The 27489-nt window shown below is 41.5% G+C and overlaps 1 protein-coding gene across 4 annotated transcripts in view; it reads left to right on the top strand.

Moving 5' to 3' along the window:
* Nucleotides 1–27284, top strand: part of SPOP (speckle type BTB/POZ protein) — an 83060-nt gene extending 55776 nt beyond the window's left edge. For all 4 annotated transcript variants that reach the window (XM_008013068.3, XM_008013065.3, XM_008013067.3 and 1 more), the window contains 9 exons: nucleotides 2844–2987; nucleotides 3662–3783; nucleotides 6325–6476; nucleotides 6600–6727; nucleotides 14536–14713; nucleotides 18061–18116; nucleotides 18934–19056; nucleotides 24548–24690; nucleotides 26023–27284. In XM_008013068.3, coding sequence (XP_008011259.1) covers nucleotides 2910–2987; nucleotides 3662–3783; nucleotides 6325–6476; nucleotides 6600–6727; nucleotides 14536–14713; nucleotides 18061–18116; nucleotides 18934–19056; nucleotides 24548–24690; nucleotides 26023–26167 — 1125 coding nt within the window. In that variant the 5' untranslated portion in view covers nucleotides 2844–2909 and the 3' untranslated portion in view covers nucleotides 26168–27284. The remainder of the gene's footprint in view (nucleotides 1–2843; nucleotides 2988–3661; nucleotides 3784–6324; nucleotides 6477–6599; nucleotides 6728–14535; nucleotides 14714–18060; nucleotides 18117–18933; nucleotides 19057–24547; nucleotides 24691–26022) is intronic.
* The last annotated feature ends 205 nt before the right edge of the window (nucleotides 27285–27489 follow it).

The raw sequence follows: 27489 nt of genomic DNA, 5'->3' as shown, positions 1-27489 counted from the left end.
TGGAGTGCAGTGGCGCAGTCTTGGCTCACTGCAAGCTCTGCCTCCCGGGTTCACGCCATTCTCCTGTCTCAGCCTCCTGAGTAGCTGGGACTACAGGCGCCCGCCACCACGCCCGGCTAATTTTTTGTATTTTTAGCAGAGACAGGGTTTCACCGTGTTAGCCAGGATGATCTCGATCTTCTGACCTCGTGATCTGCCAGCCTCGGCCTCCCAAAGTGCTGGGATCACAGGCGTGAGCCACCGCGCCTGGCTAATTTTGCATTTTTAGTAGAGACAGGGTTTCTCCATGTTGGTCAGGCTGAACTCCCAACCTCAGGTGATCTGCCTGCCTCAGCCTCCCAAAGTGCTGGGATTACAGGTGTGAAACACTGCGCCCAGCCTAGTTCATTAATTTTAAATTCTGAAGTATAGTTTTCCATTATATGGAAATAATACAAATTAGTTATCTATTCCCCTACTGAAGGATATTTAGTTTGTTTCTAGTTTTTCACTGTTATTAACGGTGCCACATTGAAAACCCTTGTCTGTATTTTGTGGCCACATGTAGAGTTTCTCTAGGGCAGCAGTTCTCAAAGGATTATCTGGGAACTTGTTAGAAATGCAAACTTGGGCCCATCCCAAATCTCTGAATCAGAAACTCTGGGGGTGGGGCCAGCAATCTGTTTAAAAGGAGATTCTGGTCCACTCTACACTTCAGAATCACAGCTCTAGCACATGTATCGTTAAAAGTGGAATTAGTAAGTTTTAGGGTACATGTATTTTCCACTGTACTAGATACACCCAATTGATTTCAGAAACAATTTATATATTAATTTTTTATTCAGTCCCTTTGTCATACGTTACAAGCTTTTTTTTTTTTTTTTTTTTTTTTGGGGGTAGTCTTTTGTCTTTGTTTATGGTGCTTAGAAATTGTAACCAAATTCACCAATTAAAAAAAATTGTGGCCAGACGTGGTAGCTCATCCCTGTAATCCTAGCACTTTGGGAGGCCCAAGTTGGGCATACTGTTTGAGTCCGGGAGTTCAAGACCAGCCTGGGCAACATGGCAGAACCCTGTCTCCACAAAAAAATACAAAAAATTAGCAAGGTGGTATGGTGGTGCATGCCTGTTGTCCCAGCTACTCAGGAGGCTGAGGATTGCTTGAGCCTGGGAGGCAGAGGTTGTAGTGAGCCAAGATCGAGCCACTGTACTGCAGCCTGGGTTACAAAGTGAGACCCTGTCTCAAAAATAAAAGTAAAAATTGTGTATATTTGAGGTATGCAACATAATATTTTGATTTGCATATGCATAGTGAAATGATTACTATAGTCAAACCAATTAACATATCCATTATCTGACAGTTACCTTTTGTGTGTATGTGTGTGTGTGCACGTACGTGTGCACGTGTGTGTGCGTGTGCATGCGTAGGTGGTAAAAGCACCTAAAATCTCTTCTGGCAAACTTCCATTATACAATACAATATTATTAACTATAGCCCTCATGTTGCACAGTAGATCTTCTCTAGATGGATTAATCTTACCCATCTGCAACTTTGTATCCCTTGAACCTACATCTCCCCAGTCTACTCCCTCATCCCCAAGTTCACCAGTTTTTTGAATGACTTTGGTATTTAGAAGGGCTTTGGAGGGAAGAATTTTGAGTTGGATTTGATTTGCTACTGAGACACCCCATTGAGATATATAGCAGTTATTGGAGAATGGTCTGAGGCTTATGAGAGAGGTGAGAGTTGTAGAGATTTGGAAAACATATGTATAAAGGTAGAAATTTGACATTGTTGGGATGGATGAAATTGCCATAAAGATATGTCTGACTGATGAAAAAACAAAAAATTGACATAAAGAGAATGTAGATTGAGAAAATGATTGAGGATTAAACCATGGGGAGCAACAGTGGACGAAGATAATCTAGTAAAAGAAACTGAGGAATGATCACAAAACAGAGAGCAAGGAGAAGAATCTGAAATATCAAGTGGTGACAGGAATGTAAGCAGGGAGAGATCACGAATGCTTCAGAGAAAGGAATACATCTAAGAAAGGTGTAAAAATATTCCCCTTCAGGAGAGCAGCTAGCAATGAGTTGATGAATAGAAGACTCCTTAAGTTTGCAGTGAAGCATAGGAGAAGATGAAGCAAACTTAGAGAGGGTAACAAGGTCATTTTGCTTTAGGAGTAGAGTATTTGTACCCCAAAGGAAGGAGCCCATGGCAAGTTATGTCTGGTGTTAATGATGCTGTCTCCTCTCCAGGCAGCCTTTTCATAGATACACTTTAAATACCCTTCGAGTAAATTCATTCAGCAATATAGTTATTGAGTATTGTGCAGAGGTATAGGGTGATATAATTGTGACTAGGTGACTACTTTACATTAGATAGTCTTCTCTGACATTAACATTTAAATTTAGGACCTCAGCCGGACACGGTGGCTCACGCCTGTAATCCCAACACTTTGGAAGGCCAAGGCGGGTGGATCACCTGAGGTCGGGAGTTCAAGACCAGCCTGACTAATATGGAGAAACCCTGTCTCTACTAAAAATACACAATTAGCCAAGCGTGGTGGTGCATGCCTGTAATCCCAGCTTAGGAGGCTTAGGCAGGAGAATCACTTGAACCCAGGAAAGGTGGAGGTTGCAGTGAGCCGAGATCACACCGAGATCACACCATTGCACTCCAGTCTGGTCAACAAGAGTGAAACTCCATCTCAGGGGGAAAAAAAAAAAAAAAAAAAAAAAATTAGGACCTCAATGGTAAGGAGCCACTCAAACTTCCAGTCTCTAGCAGGTCAAACAATAGTTAGGATAGTATCTCAATAATTTAATAAAGTCTTCTTGCTCTTGGATCTGACCAGGGTGAAGAGGGAACAGAAATCTTTGCTCCCTGACTTTGGAAATCTCGTTTAACCTTCAAACTGGCGATGTCAAGGGTTCCAAGTCCTCCACCTCCGGCAGAAATGTCGAGTGGCCCCGTAGCTGAGAGTTGGTGCTACACACAGGTAAGTTGACGTTTTCACCCTGTGAATCTTCCATCTGGGGAGGATTTGGTGGACGAAAGGAGTAGGATTGCTTTTCCACATTGGACTTCCTGCTTTCTCTGGAACATAACTGCCAAAGAGCAGATAGATAAGGTACTTGTTAGCCTCAGGTGCCTTAGTTTTCCATGTGGAATCTAAATTCCCTAGGCTAGTGTTTTTCAGTGGAGGTTGAAAGGGGGAATCTTTGAAACTAGATCTGGTTACATTGCCCTTGATGAAAGTGTATTCTAAGTTTCCTCTGTTGGGGAAACAAGTTTGAGATGTGCAACCCCAGACAGTGACATCACCATTTTAGTAACAGAGACCCATTTTAAGTACGGTTTTATCATATGCTTTCCCAGCCCTGTCCATGGTGGTGGTGGGTTTTTTTGTTTTTGTTTTTGTTTTCCCTGTCTATGTTTCTCTCACTTTCCATCCAGTGTTCTCAGCAGCTGAAAAAAGTTATAAAAGCTAGTGGTCAGTATGAGATTTCTTAAAATGTGGATGAGGAACCTAAGGTGAGAAAAACCTGAAAACTGCTATCTTCCTATCAGGATCATGCAGAGGGAGGCAGGGGAAATGATAATCTGCTCTTCAGCCTTTTTCTTCAGGTTGTCCACTTCCTGTTTAATTCCTTCCTGTTTTTCTATCAACAGATCAAGGTAGTAAAATTCTCCTACATGTGGACCATCAATAACTTTAGCTTTTGCCGGGAGGAAATGGGTGAAGTCATTAAAAGTTCTACCTTTTCATCAGGAGCCAATGATAAACTGAAATGGTGAGGAAGAATACGTCTAGCTGTAAAAATTTTTCTGAAGTTGTCTGTTTTGTTTGTTTTTATGGGACACTGACAAGAATGTAATTTCCATGAGGGCTGGGACTTTTGTTCTTACTGTATTTCCCAGTGCCTAGCACATAATAGGTACTCACTAAATATTTGTTGAATTAATTCAATGAGTGTATCAGAAATCAGCAAACTCAAGCTATAGGGTAATGCAAATAAATAAAGAAGGCCAGTGTTATAAATGATACCCATAAATGGAATGACTGGTGACTGCTTGGCAAACTAGTGAGTGTTCTAAAAGAGATGCTGGCTACTCAGCTCCAGCTAACTATAGCTATGCATGAGTAAGGACTGACCCTTGCCAGATTTTCTGATTTTTCAGGAAAAGCAAGAAATCTAGATTTTAACATAAAAATCTCTTTTAAGTTGCCTGCTTTTAAACAGGAAAGGGGATTTATTTGCTTATGTCACTGTATTGACAGGGTATAGGATGGGTTTGAAGGTAGCTTGATCCAGGAAGCCAGTGGTTAGAGTAAGAACACCATCTCTGTCCTGGCCCTGCTCTCCACGCTCTTGGACATCTCAGGTCTAGCTTCTCTTGTGCTTGAAGGGTGACTGGCAGTAGCAGTGGGTATAATCTACTACATGCCAGCGAAAGTCTTTGAGCTTTCGCTGAACTGTGTGGCCAGGAATATGTTGTACATGCACCAATTGTTTTATGTCTGCATTCCCTGAACTAATCCCTGGAGCAGGGAAAATATGATCGAGGAGTGGGGATCAGTCTTATACAGACTATGTGTCATCTTGCCTGAGGAGCAGGCAGTTGAGGATACAACCATATACCCACTGCAAAGACCAAACACATGTCTCTGAACCGCCAGTTTTGACCTCTGATAACCCACCAAAAGTTATTTTTCATTAATTTAGTATTTGTTGGTTATATATCGTGCATTTTACTACTAAGTGTTGAGAGAGATGTTTATTCTTAGACATCGTATTTAAATCCTCATCATTAGCAAGGTGTATAGTAATGTATGTGGCATATGCACTCCCTAGAGAGACACTGGATTGGGCCACCTGTTTGAGAGAGGTTCAATAATACAGACAAGGCCTAAGGATACATGTGACCTATGTATTGCATGTGGTAGAAGCAGTGTCTGAAACCCATGCATTTGACTAATGACATTTACAACTTAGTTGAACCTATTCTGTCTGAATTTTGTTTTGATCTCTCCGTAACAGATTGGCATCTCTAACACTATTTAGAAGTCTGGCCTGGAATTCTGTGCTATGTAATGAGAATTTACTTTTGTCTGTGCTTCCTTCATATTGCATCTTTTATTTTAGTCTTAGAATATTATTGCCAGATTGGGAAAATATCTTTAAAAGATTATGTATATTATTATTATCTATAAAAGATTATTCACACTTTTTTTTTTCTTTTTTGAGACAGTCTCACTCTTATCGCCCAGGCTGAAGTGCAGTGGCGCAATCTCGGCTCACTGCAACCTCTGCCTTCTGGGTTAAAGCGATTCTTCTGCCTCAGCCTCTGGAGAAGCAGGGATTACAGGTGCCTGCCAGCACACCTGGTATTTTCAGTAGAGACCGGGTTTCAGACCATATTGGTCAGGCTGTTCTCAAACTTAAGTGATCTGCCCGCCTTGGACTCCCAAAGTGCTGGGATTACAGGCATGAGCCACTGTGCCTGGCCCACACATTTCTTTTTTTTCTTTTTCTTTTTTTCTTTTTTGAGACGGAGTTTCACTCCTATTACCCAGGCTGGAGTGCAATGGCACGATCTCATCTCACTGCAACCTCTGCCTCCCAGGTTCAGGCGATTTTCCTGCCTCAGCCTCCCGAGTAGCTGGGATTACAGGTGCCTGCCACCACGCCCAGCTAGTTTTTTTCTTTATTTTTTTTTAGTATAGACAGGGTTTCACCATGTTGGCCAGGCTGGCCTCGAACTCCTGACCTCAAGTGATGCGCCTGCTTTGGCCTCCCAAAGTGCTGAGATTACAGGGGTGAGCCATCGCACCCAGCCTGTTGTTTACTTTTTTAAAGGTGACCCATTTTGCTCTAGAAAAGTGGTTCCCAGCCGGGTGTGGTTGCTTATTCCTGTAATCCCAGCACTCTGGGAGGCTGAGGCAGACGGATTGCTTGAGCTCAGGCATTCAAGACCAGCCTGGGCAATATGGCGAAACCCCATCTCTACAAAAATTAGCTGGCCATGGTGGTGCACATCTGTAGTCCCAGCTACTCAGGAGGCTGGGATGGGAGGATCACCTGAGACCAGGGAGATCGAGGTTGCAGTAAGCCATGATCATACCACTGCACTCTAGCCTGAACGACAGAGTAAGACCCCGTCTCAAAAAAAAAAGAAAAAAAAGTTGTTCCCAGCTGGTTATTCTACTGAATTATATTCTTCTTTGAGGCCTGGATTTGTTTTTTAAACATCTCCCTCTCTTGAGTCTGATGTTCCAGTTCTATCAAAAAGGATGCTTTTGACTTTTTTTTTTTTCTATCTGTTTTGGACAGGTGTTTGCGAGTAAACCCCAAAGGGCTAGATGAAGAAAGCAAAGATTACCTGTCACTTTACCTGTTACTGGTCAGCTGTCCAAAGAGTGAAGTTCGGGCAAAATTCAAATTCTCCATCCTGAATGCCAAGGGAGAAGAAACCAAAGCTATGGGTGAATGTTCTCCTCTTTGTTCAACTCTTAAGTTTCACATCCAGAAGTTTCATACACTGACAAGTTGTGGCTTTGATCTGGTGTTTGCGTAACCTTAAATATGACTTTTTTTTTTCACCCCAGAGAGTCAACGGGCATATAGGTTTGTGCAAGGCAAAGACTGGGGATTCAAGAAATTCATCCGTAGAGATTTTCTTTTGGATGAGGCCAACGGGCTTCTCCCTGATGACAAGCTTACCCTCTTCTGCGAGGTAAGTCCTTATATTCTGCTGAGACTAGCAGTTCCCAGGCCTGATGAGTATTGGTAGACTTAATTGTATCAGGGATGTAGAGTAAGAAAAAACCCCAAGTGGAGTAGTGCTGCACAAATGTTATTTATGTGACTTATTGAGCTACCTGATGATTTCAAGGTTGTTGGGCATCTCAGCTTTCCACTTTTTACTGTTCTGAAAAACAAAGATTGTGTGCTACCTTGGTATGTGTCAGTTTTAAGTTGCTTGGGTCAGGAGTTTTCACTGTGGGATTTTTTTCAGATAGCATTTGAAAGAACTGTCACATCAAGCTAAATATGTGTATCTGTTCTTTATACTTTCTGGCTTCTTAAGTGTGAGGGCCATGTGTGTTTGCACATTGCTTTCCTTTTCTGCTCTTTGAACTAGATTCTTATCAAGAGTTGAGGCCTATGGTTTGTCTTGCTGGAGTAATTGTGAAATAGGAAGGTGAGAACCATTTTTTTCTAGGGTGAAGGCTATGTAAAGCTCTCTAACTCAGCTCAGAGAGCTAGCTGTAGTCAGTTAGGAAGGTCCTCTCACCAATGATCTAAGAGCTTTTCCCAGGTTTACAGGAGAAGCCTTGAAGTAAAATTCCCAAACCAAGAATGAGTTGGAAAGTGGTTTCCTTAATGAGTATATACCGATTAGTCATTTCATGCTGTTATGAATACATTTAGAAATACAAGCTTCACGGTGTAATAAATGAATAAAATCTCCAGTCAACTGGGGCATTAGTGTTCGCTGCACATAGTGTGGTTGAGGAACCACTTCCTGAGCAGCACCGCTTGATAATAATAAACAGTGTATCATCATGGGGGATGGTGCGGTTGTTCCCCAATTGCCAGCTCGCTCTGTCAAATAATAGGCTCACACTGTGAGTTAATGACAGTTTCAAAGGCATATCACCACCTGAGTAGCAGGGAAGGGAGTCCCTTAGGAATCTTGCCCTTTTGCAGAAAAGGCCTAGCTGTCAGTAGCAGGCTTCTGTATTTCTTTCTTTCTTTTCTTTTTTTTTTTTTTTTTTGAGACGGAGTCTTGCTCTGTCACCCAGGTTAGAGTGCAGTGGCATGACCTTGGCTCACTGCAGCCTCTGCCTCCCAGATTCCAGTGATTCTCCTGCCTTAGCCTCCCAAGTAGCTGGGATTACAGGCGTGTGCCACCAGGCCTGGCTAATTCTTGTATTTTTAGTAGCGATGGGGTTCCACCATGTTGGCCAGGCTGGTCTTGAACTCCTGACCTCAAGCGATCCGCCTCCCTCAGCCTCCCAAAGTGCTGGGATTACAGGCGTGAGCCACCATGCCCAGCCAGCTTTCTGTATTGCAACAGAGTAGTTGCAAATGATTCGAAAACTTTGGAGGCAGTTTCTTACAATACCACACTAAATATGTAAAATATAGTTTGCATAAATTGGTATCCCTTCTCCTTTTTAATTACTAAGTAAAAGAAGGAAATGCTAGAGTGATAGCATCTATAATAAATACATAAAATGTGGCAGTTCTTTTATGTCTGATAAACTTGGAGTGTGAATTCTGTGTAGATCTTAACTGGTCACAGATTATACTCAGTTGCCTGAATGAAGAAATGAGAATTTAGTTGGTTTTACATGAGGTTAGATGTTATGTAAACAGATCACAGTTTGAATCTTCACCTATCTTAGAGACTTGCATTTCAGAAAAACTTAAAAATAGTAGAAAATTCTAGTTTCTATTGGAAATGAAAGCCAGTCTTGAAACTGTTCTCTGAAGAAAATCTCCCCTAAATACTGCATCTGGCAATATTAGGCAATACCATAACCTTTACTGCAGCTTTTTTGAGTCCACAGTGGGTCCAGCCTTTTCTCATATGCTTCCCACTCTCTTCCCAATCCATTCCAGCTGCTCCAACCCCTGTCTTCACAGTCTTGATTTGGAAACCAGTTGGCCTTCCCTCACTTGGCAGTCTCTTATCCTGTGGTTGAATCCGAGGCCAAGTTCCAGCTCGGTCTCTCTCTCCCTTCACTTCCCCATATGAAATTCTCTTAGGAGAAATCCTGTGGTTAAGTTTAGATGTGCCTTGACTTAGATGGGAAGTGAGATGACACTTTAGAAACGAGGAGATGTTGAACAGGGAAGCGTCTGCTGGGTTCTGCTGATGCCATCGGTTTTTTACCATCGAACCAGGTGTGCCATCTGTTCCTCTCACACTTCTCTGTTGGCCACAGGTGCTGAGTGTTGCTTCTCATACTTGGGCTTATGCCTAGTGAGACTTGTTTCTGTTCCAAGGCTCTCTGTGGACTTAGTAGCATTCAGCGTTGCAAGACGGTTGCGTGGGGGTGTGTATTGGATGTGTGGGTTTTAAAGATGTCTGCAGCTCATCTAAGTTCTTAGCACTTTTCATAGCTACATCATTTTTGGTGCACATTTTATCCATTGACCTGTTATTTCCCTTCTATCAGTGGAATATTTATAAAAAACACATTTATTTTAATTCATATGTACATTTTATTTGTTATTGGTTTAATTAGTATTGTCATATTATTTAGAGGCATTTATGAAATTGATGTCCATATAGAAATCTAGGTTCTAGTACCCCAGTGCCCCATTCCTCACTCAGCCTTTGGCTCAGGCACTCTCATTCTCATCCTGATATAATAAGTACAGTTATTTCATAGGGATTCTGGTGCTCCCAGAGGCCACAAGAGGGACTCCTATGGTGGAAGACCGAGAAGCACCCATTTATCTTTGGCCTTTATTTCAGTGGTATTCCTGTTGTTGAATGTTTAAATGAAATTAGATTGTGAACTCTGAAAATGATGAATGGGTGGTCTTATTTATAATGTGCCCTACACTGAGTTCACTTTCAGACAAGATCAGGCATGTTCAGGGTGATATGACTGTGGACACTGAGATCACTTTCAGTTCTTAGTGATGTTTTACCTATTAGGAAATGTGGCAGTTCTTCCAAGTTGATATTGCTTAGTTAACTTATTTGGAAGCATTTCCAAAGCATTTCCTGAATTGTCCCTTATTACAGTCCTTTGAGCTAGGTTTAGTTCTGTTTTCTTCATTTCATGTTACAAGGGGAGAGAAGCAGTGCCTAGGGAGTCAGGTAATTTTTCCTAACATTGTGCAGCAAACTAGTGTGAGGGTCATGTCAGCTCCCTATTTTCTATCTCTAGTCCTCTGCACTACACTAAGTGGAGCTGAATGCCATTCACCCAAGGAAGCACAAACTCGGGTGCCAAGTTTTCTTGACAGAACATTTACTTTGGTAATAAAAGAGAGAGACATGAGAGCCAGGAGTGGTAGCGCACGCCTGTGGTTCCCAGCTACTCCTGAGGCTGATGCAAGAGGATCACTTGAACCCAGGAGTTCGAGGTTGTGGTGTGCTATGATCGTGCTTGTGAATAGCCATTGCACTCCTACCTGGGCAACATAATTAGTCCCTGTCTGTAAAATAAATAAACAAATAGAGACATGAAAGCATGTTTAAATTCCATTTAAAATTTTCTTTTTAATAATTTGGTCCACAGAAAATCTTCATGAAATATTTCAGCTTCTGTTGACCCTTTTCTCCAATTATTTATATTGAAAACAAATAACCATTAGCAGTAAAGATGCATTGTATTCCAACTTTACCATATATGCCTTTGACAGGTAGATAATCCCAGTACTTCTTTGTGATATTGCAACTAAAGATGAAATATGAAATAACATATAAATGTGAAATATCCAGACACTAATTAACTTTATTTTAATTTTTTAAGAGATGGGATCTTGATCTTGCCCAGGCTGCAGTGAAGTTGCTTAATCATAGCTCACTATAACCTGTATCCCAGCACTTTGGGAGGCCGAGGTAGGAGGATCATTCTATCCCAGAAGTTTGAGACCAGCCTGGGCAACATAGTGAGACCCTGTCTCTACAAAAAATTTTAAAATTAGCCAGGTATGATGGCACATGCCTGTAGTCCTAGCTACTTGGGAGGGTGAAGCAGGAGGATTGCTTAAGCCCAGGAGTTGGAGGCTACAGTGAGCTGTGATCCCACCAGTACCACCGCACTCCAGCCTGGGCAACAGAGGGAGACCCTGTCTGAAAATTTTAAAACTAATTGTTTTACACACACACACACACACACACACACACACACACACACACACCATAGCCTGGGAATAGGTATCGTTGCCAATTTTTTTTTTTTTTTTTGAGACGGAGTCTGGCTCTGTCGCCCAGGCTGGAGTGCAGTGGCCGGATCTCAGCTCACTGCAAGCTCCGCCTCCCGGGTTTACGCCATTCTCCTGCCTCAGCCTCCCGAGTAGCTGGGACTACAGGTGCCCACCACCTCGCCCGGCTAGTTTTTTGTATTTTTTAGTAGAGACGGGGTTTCACCGGGTTAGCCAGGATGGTCTCGATCTCCTGACCTTGTGATCCGCCCGACTCGGCCTCCCAAAGTGCTGGGATTACAGACTTGAGCCACCGCGCCTGGCTGTTGCCAAATTTTAAATAAGTGAATCTATTCATTTTTACCTTTTTATCCTTTAATTATTGGATTATTTGAATATATTATTTGTACTGGATGAAAATACCATTATTTGCTTGTTCTTGACTACACAAATGGTGATTCAATAGGTAATATCATTGTAGGTTATAAAGCATGAGAATATACTAAACCTACCACTCAACCTAAAAATATGACCAATAACTTGAAACTAACCTGTAATGCTTCTCCCCAATCCCTAAGATTTGTTTCCCCACTCAGAGGATGATAAATAACTATTTTGAATTTTATGTTATCATGTACTTGTTTATTATTTGTATGTCTGAATAATATATTGTTTAGGTTACTTGTTTTGGAGCTTTATAAAAATGGTGTCAGGCTGTATGTAGTCATCTAAGACTTGCTTTTTTCACATTATGTTTCTAAAATTTATATAACTATACTTCATCCATATTTAGTGCTGTATATAATAGTCTTGTGTGAATGTATAATTTATTCATTCTTTTGTTGATGGACATTTAGGTTGTTGCTAATCTTTTGCTAGTAGAAATATTGTTCCTGCTGTAAATAATTTGTAGGCAGTGTCTGTTTTTCCTAGATTGTTTTAATTATATAGAATTTAAAAAGTGTATTTCCCTGGGTTTTACTTTATGTATAGATGAAACGTACAAGAATCAGCACAATCTTTAGTTTTTTATGAAATTTATTTTTTTTAAGAAAAGGATTGACTTTAAAAGTGAGACCCTTTTACAAGTTGAAGTTAAGGAGATCATACAGCCTTCCTGAGACATTTTCATGCAGTCATTTATAAGATGACATAAATGTCACAGTCACGTCATCTTCACAGCTGCAGTTCTGAATGAGTCTCCACAGTCAACTTTATAGGCATTAAAAAAAAAATCTTTAGTTTTTCTCAAAATGGTCTCATTTTAGCATCATCATTTGCAGGGGAAAACAATCCCTTTCTAAGTTAAAAGTTTGGGCTCTGAAGACTCATTTGTGAATGCCATTTAGAATTTATTTTTAATTAAGCGTATTTAATGTTGGTGAGAGGTGCCAGACATTCAGAGCTCTGGAGACTCCGGGCATCTATATATCCACAGAACAAGCCTGGCTCAGACAATAAAGGTACATTCTCTTTTCTGCTGTGTTCCTGTCTGAGTCCAGAGAGAAGAATTGCCCCAGTGAGAGATGTCACAGCCTTTGGGCCTCACTCATTACCACATGTGCATCTAACCAGCAGAAGGCCCACTGGTAACCATGGTTTGATTATGTGAAATTCAGTTTAGCTCTTCTTGCCAATTCATTTCACCCAGTCTACTAAATTGCCATCAAGTGTTAATGACTTTGGGCTCCTGTCAACCTGGTTTAATTCAAACCAGGAACCCAGTGCCAAAAGCATTCTCCATTCCCTTCATTGGCCATCCCAGGAGATTCCTGCCTTTCCCTGTGAGAAAGTCAGATTTAATTGGTCTTTTTTTTTTTTTTTTTAATTAGTATTTTGGAGCTATAACTGAGAACAGGCAACTTCTACTTTTGGTGTTAATGTTATATCAAAGAAGTGAGGGTATTAATATGAGAAAGTGGCAGAAGCAAATTAGAGATCTTACAAAGGACAAGAGAGAATCTCTGTGGGGTGGTTCGTACTGGGTCCTAGGCTATTAAAATAATGTTATAATCTGGCTCTGATAAATGTGATACTAATGCCAAGTATATTCATAAGTGATTAACTTGGCTGCTTCACTGCCCAAGACCATAACGGCTAGTTTTAAACAAATGAATAAATTTCTTGACCTGATAGTAAATATCTCATCCTGCACAGAAGGAACTACAGGTCATTAACTTTGCCTCTGGGTTTATGACTGCGTTTAAGGGATGACTTGCATCTTGAAGGTTAAAATAAATCTGGGTCATTAAGGATGTTCCTAAGCTGTCTTTCTCATCTTAGTGTTAGGAATGGCAAGAGTGGGGAGCTAATTCTCAAGGTTTGTGAGTTCTGCTTTGAATTTAACTTTTCTAACAATGTGATATAGGAGATGAAGCATAAAAATGATTGTTAGGCAGATGACTGATCTGCAGCATCCTATCTACAGTTTGGCAACTGACATTTATTTTATGATGTTGTATGATTTATAAATCCTTGTATTTGGTACCCTCACAGATTTTTCTGAGTTTCACTGACTCACCTAGAAGTTAACTTGGTTTTTTATCTAGGCTGAACTGGTTAAAACATGCTTCTGCTGAAGCCATAGTGGGAAGTTGGGATTCCTTTATAAACTTATTGTCATCATTATCTTCCAAAGCTATAAGTGCATGTGTAGCTACAGCCAGGCATCTTGTATGTCATCATCACAACTGACTAAAGGTATAAAAGTGTGGGATACTCACCCAGTTTTCACTACTAGAAAGATCTTCCAAGTCTGGTCCTTACTGACAGTGGGTCAGTAATGTCATGTTCATTAAACTAATATTTTTGAAGAAGTGCCAGTTATTTACTAGGCCTTATAGAAGATGCATTTTATGTGCATGTTCTCGACCTAATTAAAATAACTTCTTACAGGCTTCAGTTATTATATTTGGCGAGGTGCAGTGGCTCATGCCTATAGTCTTAGCACTTTGGGAGGCCAAGGATGGAGGATCGCTTTGAGCCCGGGAGTTCAAGATCAGCCTGGACAACATAGTGAGACCTTGTCTCTGTAAACAAATAAAAAATTAGTCAGGTGTAGTGGCATGTGCCTGTAGTCCCAGCTACTCCAGAGGCTGGAGTAGAAGGATCGCCTGAGCCTGGGAGGTCAACGCTGCAGTGAGCCATGATCATGCTACTGGACTCCATCCTGGGAGACATAGTGAGACTCTGTCTCGGGAAAAAAAAGGTGGGGGGAGATTAGATTCTTGTCTCTAGAGTTTAATTTAAATGGTAATATTTGTAGGAGTTCTTTGTATTGAACTTAAGGCAGAATAAGATAAATACTTGAGGTTTAACGTTTGTTTCTGTCAGTTTTGTCTCTCTGGCACCTTTGCCCAGGTTTGTAGTCTGAGGGAGGTGAAGCTTATTAGAAACTGGAGGAAAAGGAGGTTTGTAGGGCTCTCTCCCCATTGTCCTGAGATGGTATAGAATAAGTCTGATTGTGACAGAAAAGGAGTTACTTGATCCAGGGATAAAACCTTGATTTGTGGAGGTGGTTTCAAGATAATATGATTAATATTAGTATCTGAATGTACTATAGCAATGAGGTAAAAGTCGTCTCTCTATCTGCTGGCAAAAAAATTCCTGGTAACAAAAGCTTGGCTTGTGTTTCCTTGTCTTTCACAGGTGAGTGTTGTGCAAGATTCTGTCAACATTTCTGGCCAGAATACCATGAACATGGTAAAGGTTCCTGAGTGCCGGTTGGCAGATGAGTTAGGAGGACTGTGGGAGAATTCCCGGTTCACAGACTGCTGCTTATGTGTTGCTGGCCAGGAATTCCAGGCTCACAAAGCTATCTTAGCAGGTTGGTATTTATTCATGAGGAATTTTATAGTTTTGGTGAATTAAGGAAAAACAAGTGATTGCATAATCACCTTTTGAACAACTTCAACTTTTTGAACTCAACTACAAAACAAACTACAGCTAAATATACCTTTGTATTCTGGTAACATTAATGCTCAGAACCAAAAAAGCTGCTCTCTAAAATGAGATTTCTGTTTTTCCTCTCTCTAGTGGACCTAGGCCATCATTTTCAAGGAATGGATGATGATGTACAAAGGTATTGAATGCCTTTGCCCCTAGAAAGTAGATGTTAGAGCACCAGTTAAGAGCAGGTATCAACCTCTAGACAGGGGCTTAGGATGTAATGGAGAGGATTCTATACTCAGGACTAAATGCCATCTAGCTAGTCCTCAGCCCTGAAGTGGTTAGCCCTCTCTTCAATTTAAACATGCTAGAAGAATTAAACTCTTGCCCCTGACATGGAGGATCAGTTCTTGCTCTAATAGACCCATGGTTTTCAAGACCAGGGAGATTGACACCAAGGAGGAACTGATGAGGAAGGACTGACTTCACCACCCAGGGAAGGATAACAACCATCGCATACTTCTCTTAAGACCATAAGACCCAACAGGAAATTGCATGAACCTTCAAGTAACACACTTCTTACTAAGACCCTCAGCTCTGTCATTCTAAAGTACACACCTGGTAAAACCTCACACTGCCTCAGTCTAAACATTTTCCTGTACCCTCTCACAACTGGCTGTTACTGTGTAATACTCAAGGAAGTCACGGGCACAGTGGCTCATACCTGTAATCCCAGCACGTTGGGAGGCGGAGGCAGCTGGATCACCTGAGGTCAGGAGTTTGAGACCAGCCTGGTCAACATAGTGAAACCCCATCTCTACTAAAAATACAAAACAGCTGGGCATGGTGGCACGCGCCTGTAATCCTAGCTACTCCAGTGGCTGAGATAGGAGAATCGCTTGAACCTGGGAAGCGGAGGTTGCAGTGAGCGGAGATCATGCCACTGCACTCCAGCCTGGGCAACAGAGCAAGACTCCATCTCGGGGGGAAGAAAAACAAAACTCAAGGAAGTTTGTAACTCTTTGGTTAGCGTCTCCACACTTAGCTAGGCCCTCAACACCGCCAACAGTTTTTCTACAGATGTTTAGGCAACTCCCTTTCTTAACTGTAGCTGTCTCAAACTTTAACCACTCTTTAACTCCTTCCAAACTCCTAAAAGATTACCTTGCCTACTTCCTCCAAGAGAAAAGGAAGCCCTTATGTAGGAACTCCCTCATCTCTTGCTTCTCACCTCACCTGTATTCTCAGTGGAGGTGTTCTTCCTCGTGGACAAAGCAGACTTTTTTTCTACCTCTGCTCTGTTTTATATCCCATCTTGCCTTCTCAGAAACCTTACTCTACTGGTTATACCCTTGCTATCTATCTAGTATCTTCAGTATCTCTCTGTTATTTTCACCTTCAGCCTGTAAACAGGCTCCCAGCTTCTCCCTCTAGTATTCTCTCTCTCTCTCTCTCTTTTCCCCAGAACTGAGTTTCTTGAGTTAGCATATTCACTTTCTACTTCTTTCCTCCCACTTATCCTCAGTTCACCTCCATGCTATAAAGCAGTTTTTCAAAATTACATGATCTACTAGTTGCTAAATTTGAAGGACTTTAGTTCATATACTAGGACTCCTCTCTCCTGGTTCTCTGGTTGTTTCTGATGAGTGGTCTCCTTACTTCTTCCTCACCCATCCCTTTATACATTGGTGAGCCCTGAGGATCTGCTTCAGTTCCGTTTTCATTCCACTTTTTCTCCCTGAGTGATTTCATTTATTCCTGTTGCATCAGCTGCTGTCTATTTACCGAGGACCCTCAATACCTGGTTGCTTTGGACCCTTCCTTCTTTATGAAAAGCCTCAGGCCTTTAGTCTTTAATTTCTGAAATATATTTATTTAGTTCTCTATATAGTCTATAACCCTTCTGAAATAAGAACAATGAGAATTAATATCCTTTTGGTGTACATTAAAAAACTGAAGTTCAGAGGGTTAAATGATTTGCCCAAGAATATGTGGTTAAAAAAATGGCAGAGCTAGGCTGGGTGCAGTGGCTCATGCCTGTAATCCCAGCACTTTGGATGGCAGAGGTGGGCAGATCACTTGAGACCAGGAGTTCGAGACCAGCCTGGCCAACATGGTGAAACCCCGTCTCCACTAAAAATACAAAAATTAGCCAGGCATGGTGGTGGGCACCTGTAATCCCAGCTACTTGGGAGGCTGAGGTAGGAGAATCGCTTGAACTCAGGAGGCAGACATTGCAGTGAGCTGAGATTACGCCACTGCACTCCACTCTAGCCTGGGCCACAGAGCAAGATTTTGTCTCAGAAAAAAAAAAGAAAAGAAAAAAGAAAATGGCAGAACTAAAATTAGTCCTTTCTGACATAAACTATAGGCCAAAAATTCCAGTTCCCTGTTAGCTCAAATCCCTTCTACTATGTATTTTGTCCATTCCTTCACTCTTAGGTAATCGTTAGATCACACCTTTCACCAAAACCCCTGATTTATTTGACAACATGAACAAATTTGAGTTCTTAGCCATTTTATTACTTTTCATGGTTGAGATTATTATTTTTCATGGTGTTCATTGGACTAGAATGAGCATGAGTTGGAACACTGTTTCTCAACCTTCGTTATCCCTGCCTCTAAGGAGAAAAACTAAATTCTCCCTGATGAGAGAAATAAAATACTAAGGAAGGAGATTTTATCAGGTAGGGTTGTGCTTTAAAGGGACGCAAATCATTATAAAATCTAAAGTTTTTTTTTCCCCTACCTCTTTGCGGCAATATCATCTCCGTTAAGAATGCATAGCTTAGAAAGACGGACAGTTTGCCATAGGTGAACATACACTTCATCTGGTTAGTGGATGCCATTGAGCCCAGTTCTTGACCTTCTTCCTGTGTGGTCCCTGGAGGTGCAGAAAGTGTGGTGTCAGTTCCAACAAAAACATAGGTATTAGAACACCCTGCTTGATCATAAGGGACCTTCCATTTGAACCCCAAATCTATACAGAGAACATAGCATTATCATCCAACGTATATAAGTAATTTCCTTGAAATGTGAATGGTTGGAGTAGAGACAATAAGTTATTTTGGAAGTAGTGGTTTCTTATTTTCCTTTATGTATTATAATTAGTTACTTATTGTTATATGTAAAGAGAGGAATTTTGTAATTCTGATGTAAGCTGAGGCAGAGACCTTTCCTATAGCAGTAGGATAGGAAAGAAAATGATCTCTCCCTCATGACTGGAAAGAACCAAGAGATTTCACTGTGATAGCCTTATCTGTTTGTTTTTCTTTCACTTTGTAGCTCGTTCTCCGGTTTTTAGTGCCATGTTTGAACATGAAATGGAAGAGAGCAAAAAGGTATGTCACGAGATGAAGACATGTCTGTTTAGCCAGGTGTCTAGAGTCAGACGATTTCCCACTTTAGCTGCAGATTTATTTTCCTAATTATTTTTTTCTTACTGTGTTCCTAAAATGGAGTATGAGTCCCTAAACTCCTTCTGAAAGCAGAGAGAAGTGGTGTAGAAGTATTATGGGTAAAGCAGATTGACTGATTAAATGAGGCTGATCGTCCACACAGTTTTGGGTGAGGGTGTTTGGACATATGTTTTTACTCAGAAAATTGAGGAAAAGAAAGATGAAAAAAATCAAAGAGTTGTTTTGCTGTTATGTTTGAGAAAACAAAGATGGAACGTGTGATGGGCGAAAAGACTGTTATAATCAAGCTGGGCAAAGAAATTTTCCCTTAATGTTGAGTTTTTTTTTTTTTTTTTTGAGACAGAGTCTTGCTTTGTCACCCAGGTTGGAGCGCAGTGGTGTGATCTCGGCTCACTGCAAGCTCCGCCTCCCGGGTTCACGCCATTCTCCTGCCTCAGCCTCCCGAGTAGCTGGGACTACAGGTGCCCGCCACCACGCCTGGCTAATTTTTTTTGTATTTTTAGTAGAGACAGGATTTCACCATGTTAGCCAGGATGGTATCGATCTCCTGACCTCGTGATCCACCCGCCTCGACCTCCCAGAGTGCTGGGATTACAGGCGTGAGCCACCGTGTCCGGCCCATTAATGTTAGGTTTTAAATGATACAAGGTTCTCTCCTCACAAGAGCTTAAAATCATGAAAATAGTTTAGGGATTTTGTTCTGTTGGAATGTTTCTCATATTCAGTTTTTCTGGCATAGAATCGAGTTGAAATCAATGATGTGGAGCCTGAAGTTTTTAAGGAAATGATGTGCTTCATATACACGGGGAAGGCTCCAAACCTCGACAAAATGGCTGATGATTTGTTGGCAGCTGCTGACAAGGTAAGATAAGAATAGAAAAATAATCAGGACTAGGAGTTATTGTGACTTCTTGAGTTTCATGAACAGGCTTCTATATTGCATTGTGGGTAAAATGAGCATATTTGGTTTGGCCAAGACAGTCCTGGTTTATACATATTATTCCAACACAATTATTAATAGCACACTTTTTATTCTCAAAAATGTCCTGTTTTGAATAGTAAACTATATGGTCACCTAACTATGGGAAAGAAGGATAAGTTTGACATTTACCTCTCCTCTTTTTTCCATCTCAAATTTAACCACAGTGATAGTAAAAATTCAAAATACATTTGGATTGTGCTTTATAATTTACAAAAATGTTTTTGAGTTTATTAACATATTTAAACTTTATCAGTAAAACAGCCCTTTGGATCCATGTGGACCCAACCAACCTCAGATCACAAATATTTGAGAAAAAAGAAACAAGAGGCCAGGCACAGTGGCTCACTGTGTAATCCTAGCAGTTATGGGAGGCCAATGCGGGTGGATCACCTAAGCTCAGGAGTTTGAGACCAGCCTGGGCAACATGGCGAAACCCCATGACTACTAAAAAATACAAAAATTTGCCAGGCGTGGTGGTGCATGCCTGTAGTCCCAGCTACTCGGGAGGCTGAGGCAAGAGAATTGCTTGAACCCAGGAGGCAGAGGTTGCAATGAGCTGAGATCATGCCACACTCCAGCCTGGGCAACAGAACAAGACTGTCTCCAAAAAAAAAAAAAGAAAAGAAAAGAAGAAAAAACAGGCTGGACACAGTGGTGCTGGGTGTGTGGTGTGGTGCTTTCAGCCTATAATCCCAGAACTTGGGGAGGCCAAGGAGGAAGGGTTGCTTGAGCCCAGGAGTTCAAGACCAGCCTGGGCAACATAGATTCCATCCCTACAAAAATAAAAATTAAAAAATTCAGCCAGGTGCGGTGGTGCACGCCCATAGTCCCAGCTACTTTAGAAGCTGAGGTGGGACGATCACTTGAGCCTAGGAGGTTGAGGCCACAATGAGCCATGATTGCACCATTGCACTCCAACCTGGGTGACAGAACGAGACCTTGTTTCAAAAAACTAAATAAAAAATAATACAAATAAAAAACCAAAATAGTATAACAACTATTTACATAGCGTTTATATTGTATTAGTTAGTATAGATAATATAGGGCTAATTTAAAGTATACAGGAGGATGTACATAACGATACAGGCCAATACTGTCTATTTACTACTTTTTTTTTTTTTGAGAAGAGTGTCTTGCTCTTGTCACCCAGGCTGGAGTGCAGTGGCACAATCTCGGCTCACTGCAACCTCTGCCTCCCGGGTTCAAGTGATTCTCCTGCCTCAACCTCCCGAATAGCTGGGATTACAGGCGCCCGTCACCACACCCATCTAATTTTTGTATTTTAAGTAGAGATGGGGTTTCGCCATGTTGGTCAGGCTGGTCTCGAACTCCTGACCTCGAATGATCCACCCACCTCGGCCTCCCAAAGTGCTGGGATTACAGCTGTGAGCCACCGCATCTGGTCTATTTATTTAATTTTTGAGATGGAGCCTCACACTGTTGCCCAGGCTGGAGTGCAGTGGCACAATCTCAGCTCACTGCAACCTCTGCCTCCCAGGTTCAAGCAGTTTTCCTGCCTCAGCCTCCCGAGTAGCTGAGATTACAGGCATGCACCACCACACCCAGCTAATTTTTGTATATGTAGTAGAGACAGAGTTTCACCATGTTGGCCAGGCTGGTCTCGAACTCCTGACCTCAAGTGGTCTGACCACCTCAGCCTCCCAAAGTGCTGGGATTATGAGTGTAAGTCTCCGTGCCTGGCCAATACTGTCAGTTTATATAAGGGACTTGAGCATTCACAGATTTTTGTATTTGCGGGGCCGCTGGACCCAGCCAGTCCCCTAAGGATACTGAGGCATGGCTGTAATCTTTTACCTAGTGTCCTGGTTAGCACTTTCAGCTTTTACCTAAGTAGTTATCAAAATAGAAAGTATTTCTTCAAAATTATGAGAGAATTAATAGCTTAATAGTAGAATAAATTATACTTCATGAGACACATTTCAATTTGAGAAGTGTTAAAGTGTAAAAATAAAAACGCAGATCTTAGAATCAAAGACATATGATGATTACCTAAAATGATTTGGTCAGTGATTCCCAAAATAAGGTGAAATATCAACAGATATTAGGTTGGTGGGAAAGGCTTATGAAAAATACTGAGTTTAACCAAGACAAATAGTTGCTGTCTTACTGCGGGATTTCTCAGAACCTGTAGCATATTAATGTTACTGTGAATTTTCTAACAGGGATTATGATAGACAGCATTTCTCCAATTTAGTGAACCCTGGAATCCTTTTTCTCAAGGATCATCTGCAAGATTAGTGGTCAGCGGCCGGGCGCGGTGGCTCACGCCTATTATCTCAGCACTTTGGGAGGCCGAAGCAAGTGGATCACGAGGTCAGGAGATTGAGACCATCCTGGCTAACACAGTGAAACCCTGTCTCTACTAAAAAATACAGACAAATAAACAAAAAAGTTAGCCAAACAAACAAAAAACAATTAGCCGACTATGGTGGCGGGCGCCTGTAGTCCCAGCTACTCGGGAGGCTGAGGCAGGAGAATGGTGTGAACCTAGGAGGCGGAGCTTGCAGTGAGCCGAGATTGCGCCACTGCACTCCAGCCTGGGTGACAGAGCGAGACTCCGTCTCAAACAAAACAAAACAAAAACAAAAAACAAAAACAAAACAAAACAAAACAAAAAAAGTTAGTGGTCCCCAAAACACACATTGGGAAACGGACTTTCATTGTGTAGGTACATCAGAGAGAGAACTCAATACCCTTCTAGGCCCTGCAGTCTGTGGACACATGACTTGTGGGGAAGGGTGAAAGAATTGGTGTTTACCCTGTGGGAGCTTTTCCTGTGTTGGGGGACAAGTGGAGTTGGCGTGAGGGTGGGAAAAGGGTGTAGACCCTGCCAGCAGTAGACTCTGTGAGAAAGACCCCCTCTTCCTGCCGTGATGCTGCAATACCCATTGGTGGGAAAAGTGGGTTCTGGTCTAAGGACACAAGAGCCTTCCAGTGTTTGCTCATGGGATAGTCTACCTCCCTTTGTGCCTGAGGACAGAGGAAAGTGCCTGTGTTTATAGTGGAGGTTTAGCTTTATTGATAGGCTTTTTGGAGTGTATGTAGAGGATGGGATAAGTAAATGCAATCAGTGCTCTTGATGAAGAAGATTGGAACAGTAACCGTATCCTTCTTGTCACTTTTCAAGACTTTATGAGTACAATTAAGCATTGTTAAAATTCCATACCCTTCCAGTCTGCCTCAATTCTGACCAAGGGAAACTTGCTTTTAATGGAGACAGTAAAAAAAATATTCACTGCAAGCTCTGGGAAAGTAGAAGACATAATCCAATACCTGCCTTTTATAAAGTTAATTATGATTTTGCCTGATCTGTGCTCTGATTTTTAATGAAGTGGTCGCTTGTGCTTATACACATCAGGTGTTTATCCTCTCATCTTCTAGATTCCATAAGGATAATATTGCAAGGCCCACTTTTTAGACAGAAATACTAAGGCTCAGAGTTGTATATCCGCAGAGCCAAGATTAAACTTCTGCTGTGTCCCTGAGTTTTCATTCTTGCTCCCTAGCTGGAAAACCTACTGGTAACCTACTGTAAGGACACAGGGCATGGTGATCAGCCTGAACTGCCATTTCAAGGATAGCATTTCAGCACAATGTGTTAACTTATGGTTTTAAAAGATAAAGCTGTTGAATCACAGCAGTGCTTTAAATTTATGAATGAGAAGTAATTGAAGGGTGCATTTTCAAATTCCATTCAGAATTTCCCACTAGACAGTTTTTGCTCCAAGCCTATTTGAAAACATTTTTACCTTTACACCTCTTTGTGAGTTTTAGGAAAACAGAATAAGAAATCTTTCATGGAATGATCTAAACATCTAGAATTTACCCAAGAGGCTGAAACAGCTTCTTCTAAGCTTTTCCAGTCTCCTGGGGACATGTGTAATTAGACCAAAAACAAAACAAAACTCCTCAGTTAGGCCTGGGAGACACAATTTCCATCTCTTGGGTAAGTACTGCCATTAGGCAGGTTTTTCAGAAGCATAATTAAGAAAAAACTTCGTCCCCAAGGGACAAGAATGGCTACTTTTGTCTAATTATGCAGTAGGGATCAGAGCTATTCACAGTAAAAGTCCTTTTAAAAGAATGTATTGAGAAAGGATAAGAGGAATTGTCTGGGCAGCACTGTATAAAAAACTGAACATTTACTAAACCTTTTTTCCAGCCTTTTAAAACAAAAACAGCAACTTCCTTTCTTGCTTATCTAATGTCATTCCTGTTTTCCATGGAAACTGTTTTCCAGTTACTCAAATGTAAAAAAGCTGCACCAAAACCAATAAAACCTCTCTTTTTGCTGCAGGAGATCACAGTGCCAGCAGATTTGCCTCCTTACCCAGAATTGATAACAATGAAATTGTCCTGGTTTGATTGCCATGATTCACCCTGAAGGGGCATTGTGTCATTGAGTTCTGGGGCCTTCAAGCTGGGGCCTATAAGGAGACTGTGCATAGCCTCAAAGCAAGCTGTTTTCCTGTGAACTGATTAATGACATTTTATTTTGTGCCTCCTTGTATTTCCTTCCTCTTTCCTATCCCTGAAGTTCCTAGTAAGTTCATAATCTCATATTAGAGAACAAGTGGTAGAGTTGTATCAGAACCAATCAAGTAGATCAGATGTGCCCAGCATTAACCCAGGCTTTCCATTTCAAGAACAGTTACGCCCTTTTCTTAGAAAATACAAGTTTTTAAACTGAAACTGCATTAGGCTCTCTGCCACTTTGTCCGTTTACCCTGAGAAGCTTAACCTGAACCCCAATAAAATAAGACTATTTATCCTTCTCTATTTAAAAGGAGGCCTTTAGTTGACCCTCATTCAGAAACAACTAGTGGCAGAGGTGCTGGTAAAAATCACCACAGGCTTCTTCTCACAGCCTGATGGGTCAGTTGGCATATCCTGCTGGGCTAGTGACAATGCTTAAGTCAAATGACTGTGCTTCACCCTCTTCTGGCTCTAAATAAGGGGATTGCAGTAATGTCTCTGTTGACTTGAAGCAGACTGATGCCTCACTGTAATCATTAAGTGGTAAAGGTTTAAGAACAACTTTCATCACAGACTGGAGGACAGTAAACTTCAGGATGCAGATCTACCCTGTAATTGCCATTTTTCTAATAGGTAGACTTTAGAACTCTAATGGCAGCTTTCCGAGTTATTTTAGCTGTTTACGTTTCAAGCTTAAACATCTAACCTGAAGAATATGGTTATGTTTTATCATTGCAGTAGTAGTTTTTCATGGTCTGTGCAGTTCTGTTCAAGTATCTAGTTAATATGATGGTACAGCTAAAGAAAACAGCTTCAGTAGTGGTCAGCCCAGAGCTGTTGCTGCTCTGACGACAGCAGTGCTTGTGTTTTACAGTATGCCCTGGAGCGTTTAAAGGTCATGTGTGAGGATGCCCTCTGCAGTAACCTGTCCGTGGAGAATGCTGCAGAAATTCTCATCCTGGCTGACCTCCACAGCGCAGATCAGTTGAAAACTCAGGCGGTGGATTTCATCAACTAGTGAGTTGGCATCTTCAAAGTTCTTCTTTCAGAATAGTTGGATAGCTGAAGAAATGAGAAAGACTTTGAAGTAGTGGGTAAAGCAGGCAAGTAGCTTCATTAACCTTTTGGCAGTAAGTATAGAGCTTTCATCTTTTCCTTCAATTGACTGTATGGAAAATGTTTTACCTTCATGGGTTGAATCCTATTGGTGAGTAAAGTGTTTTACTTCCTCATAGTGAATCGAAGTGATGAAAATAACTTGCCTGAAAAAGCTGTGTGCCCCAAATTATAGTGTCTTTACTTCACACTCAGTGACTTAATAAAAGACGTAGATTTCTAGGAGGATAGAGATATGTTTATGAGTTGGTAAAATGTACCTCACGTTCAGTTATAGAATGAGGAAAAGAGAAGGGATCATCAGTAGCTGGTTTCATAACACTGTTTTGAGAAAGAAATGTTCATTCCACTAGGTCTGTTCCTTCATCTTAAGTGACAAATGACCTGGCAATACTACTTTCTGAAATAATAATATGAAATAATATGCATAATAATATGAAAGATGAATTGTAACTACAACCTATCTTCTCAGTGGGACATGTTCTATCCTTTGCCCCATGGAGAGAGCAAAAGCTGGGGAAAAACCCGAAGAAGAAGAGCCCTCACAACAGCAGTTCTGGGGCAAGACAGGTCTGAGGCATTTCAGATGATTGAGTGAACAATATTCAACATAGAAAATTCCCAAAGACAGGAAATAACATCCTCTAGGTCTAGTAGTAGAATTATTTTCTAAGGAGTGATCAAGTGAGGCAGAAGAAGGAGGGGAGAGACCCATCAGTGTGAGTTCCTTTGAGTGCTTACTGTGTGCTGGACACTTGCTTGGTGCTTTTGAGATATTAACCATTGAATGAAGTATGGTTATCCTCTCCTCTTTTTTGATAATCAACTAGGCCCTGGGCTCTGATCTGCCCTGTGGTTAAAGGCTGGTGAGTGGCAAAGCCAGGCAGAAGCTCAGGGCTTCTGGCTGAGGGAGCCCATGCTCCTTTTTATGATGGGCATCACCGGTGAATATAAGGAACATAGGCAGTGTTGAGGGCCTGGGGAACATTCCGCTTTTTGTTTTTGAGAATATAGTGGCTCAAAGTCCTGGTTTTCAGATGACGACAGCCACAGGCAAGTCACCAGTCTGCGCATTGTCTAACAAGCAAATTCTCATGCATATTAAGGGTTCTGTCTGTTTCTTGCATTGACACACTTTATACCTAACACTGGAAAATTAGGCTATCTAGGTGGCTGTTGAATTCATCCCTTGCTCACTCCCTTTGGTAACCCATTTCTCCACATTTCTCCTAGTCATGCTTCGGATGTCTTGGAGACCTCTGGGTGGAAGTCAATGGTGGTGTCACATCCCCACTTGGTGGCTGAGGCATACCGCTCTCTGGCTTCAGCACAGTGCCCTTTTCTGGGACCCCCACGCAAACGCCTGAAGCAATCCTAAGATCCTGCTTGTTGTAAGACTCCGTTTAATTTCCAGAAGCAGCAGCCACTGTTGCTGCCACTGACCACCAGGTAGACAGCGCAATCTGTGGAGCTTTTACTCTGTTGTGAGGGGAAGAGACTGCATTGTGGCCCCAGACTTTTAAAACAGCACTAAATAACTTGGGGGAAATGGGGGGAGGGAAGGGCCCAGGACTCGGGGCTGTTCAACCTAATGAAAACCCTGTTGCTGCGTCACTGTGTTCCCTTTGGCCTGGCCGAGTTTGATACTGTGGGGATTCAGTTTAGGCGCTGGCCCGAGGACATCCCAGCGGTGGTACTTCGGAGAAACCTGTCTGCATCTGACTGAGCAGAATAAATCGTCAGGTGCCTGGAGCAAAAAGGAAAAAAAAAAGAAAGGACATTGTGTTTTAACAGAAGGGAAAAGGAAAGAAGAAAAGATTTTTGCAGAATTTCTCAAAAATCAGTTTGCGGATTCCAGTAGTATTTATATTGAGAGAAACAAATTTTAGTCCTTCCAACTGTGCTAAAACTTGGATATTTGTGAAAACTCACCACCATACAAGCATCAGAAGAGCTCTCTTGTTGTTAGCACTTACTGTTTGCAAGAACAGAATGCATCCTTTTATCCTTTTATGAAAAATGACAAGTGAAGGCAAAAGGGGAAGGTTATTTGATCTGGAAGATGAGTGTTCTGATGTGGTGGCTTTTGCAAAAATCTTTATTGGTGTTGAAAACTGGAAAAAAATAACTCATCCAGAATTCATACTGTCTTGACAAGAACTATGGTTCTCTGTTTTTAGATATTGTGGAAAATGTTTTTGGGCATTTTTCTCTGATTTTATTTCTTCTCCCCCGCCCCTTTTTCTAAAAAACAAACAAACAAAAAAACACACAAAACAAAAACAGAACAAAAGAAGAGAAGAGAGAAGGAAATTTTATTAATTAAAGATGCTGTGTGATAAAATCCCAGCCCAGATTGCTCAGCTGTTTGTACCTGACTTGCCGCCTGCATAGGAGCCAGTTCTGTTCCTTCTGACTAGCCCCTCTTCCTCCAGGGGAGAACTTCCAAATGTTAATTTTTTCTTTTTGAAAATATAAATAATTACTATTTTGTACTGTGTGGTATCTCTGGTCTTTTGTTTCACTCACCTGCCTTGTCTCTTGGGTCTGAGTCCCTTGCTTAAGGGATTTTGAAGTCCTAGTTTTTAGCTTGCAGAGATTATGTTTGAAATGTCTAATGAGCCGTAGGGATTTGTTGAGACTCCGTAATTTCAAGTTTTCTTTGTGAGTTATCAGCATCTGCCAGTCTCTTGTCCTCCC

Source organism: Chlorocebus sabaeus, chromosome 16 (genome assembly GCF_047675955.1).
Source record: "Chlorocebus sabaeus isolate Y175 chromosome 16, mChlSab1.0.hap1, whole genome shotgun sequence".
NCBI lineage: Eukaryota > Metazoa > Chordata > Mammalia > Primates > Cercopithecidae > Chlorocebus > Chlorocebus sabaeus.
This window is presented reverse-complemented; position numbering and strand designations above follow the sequence as displayed.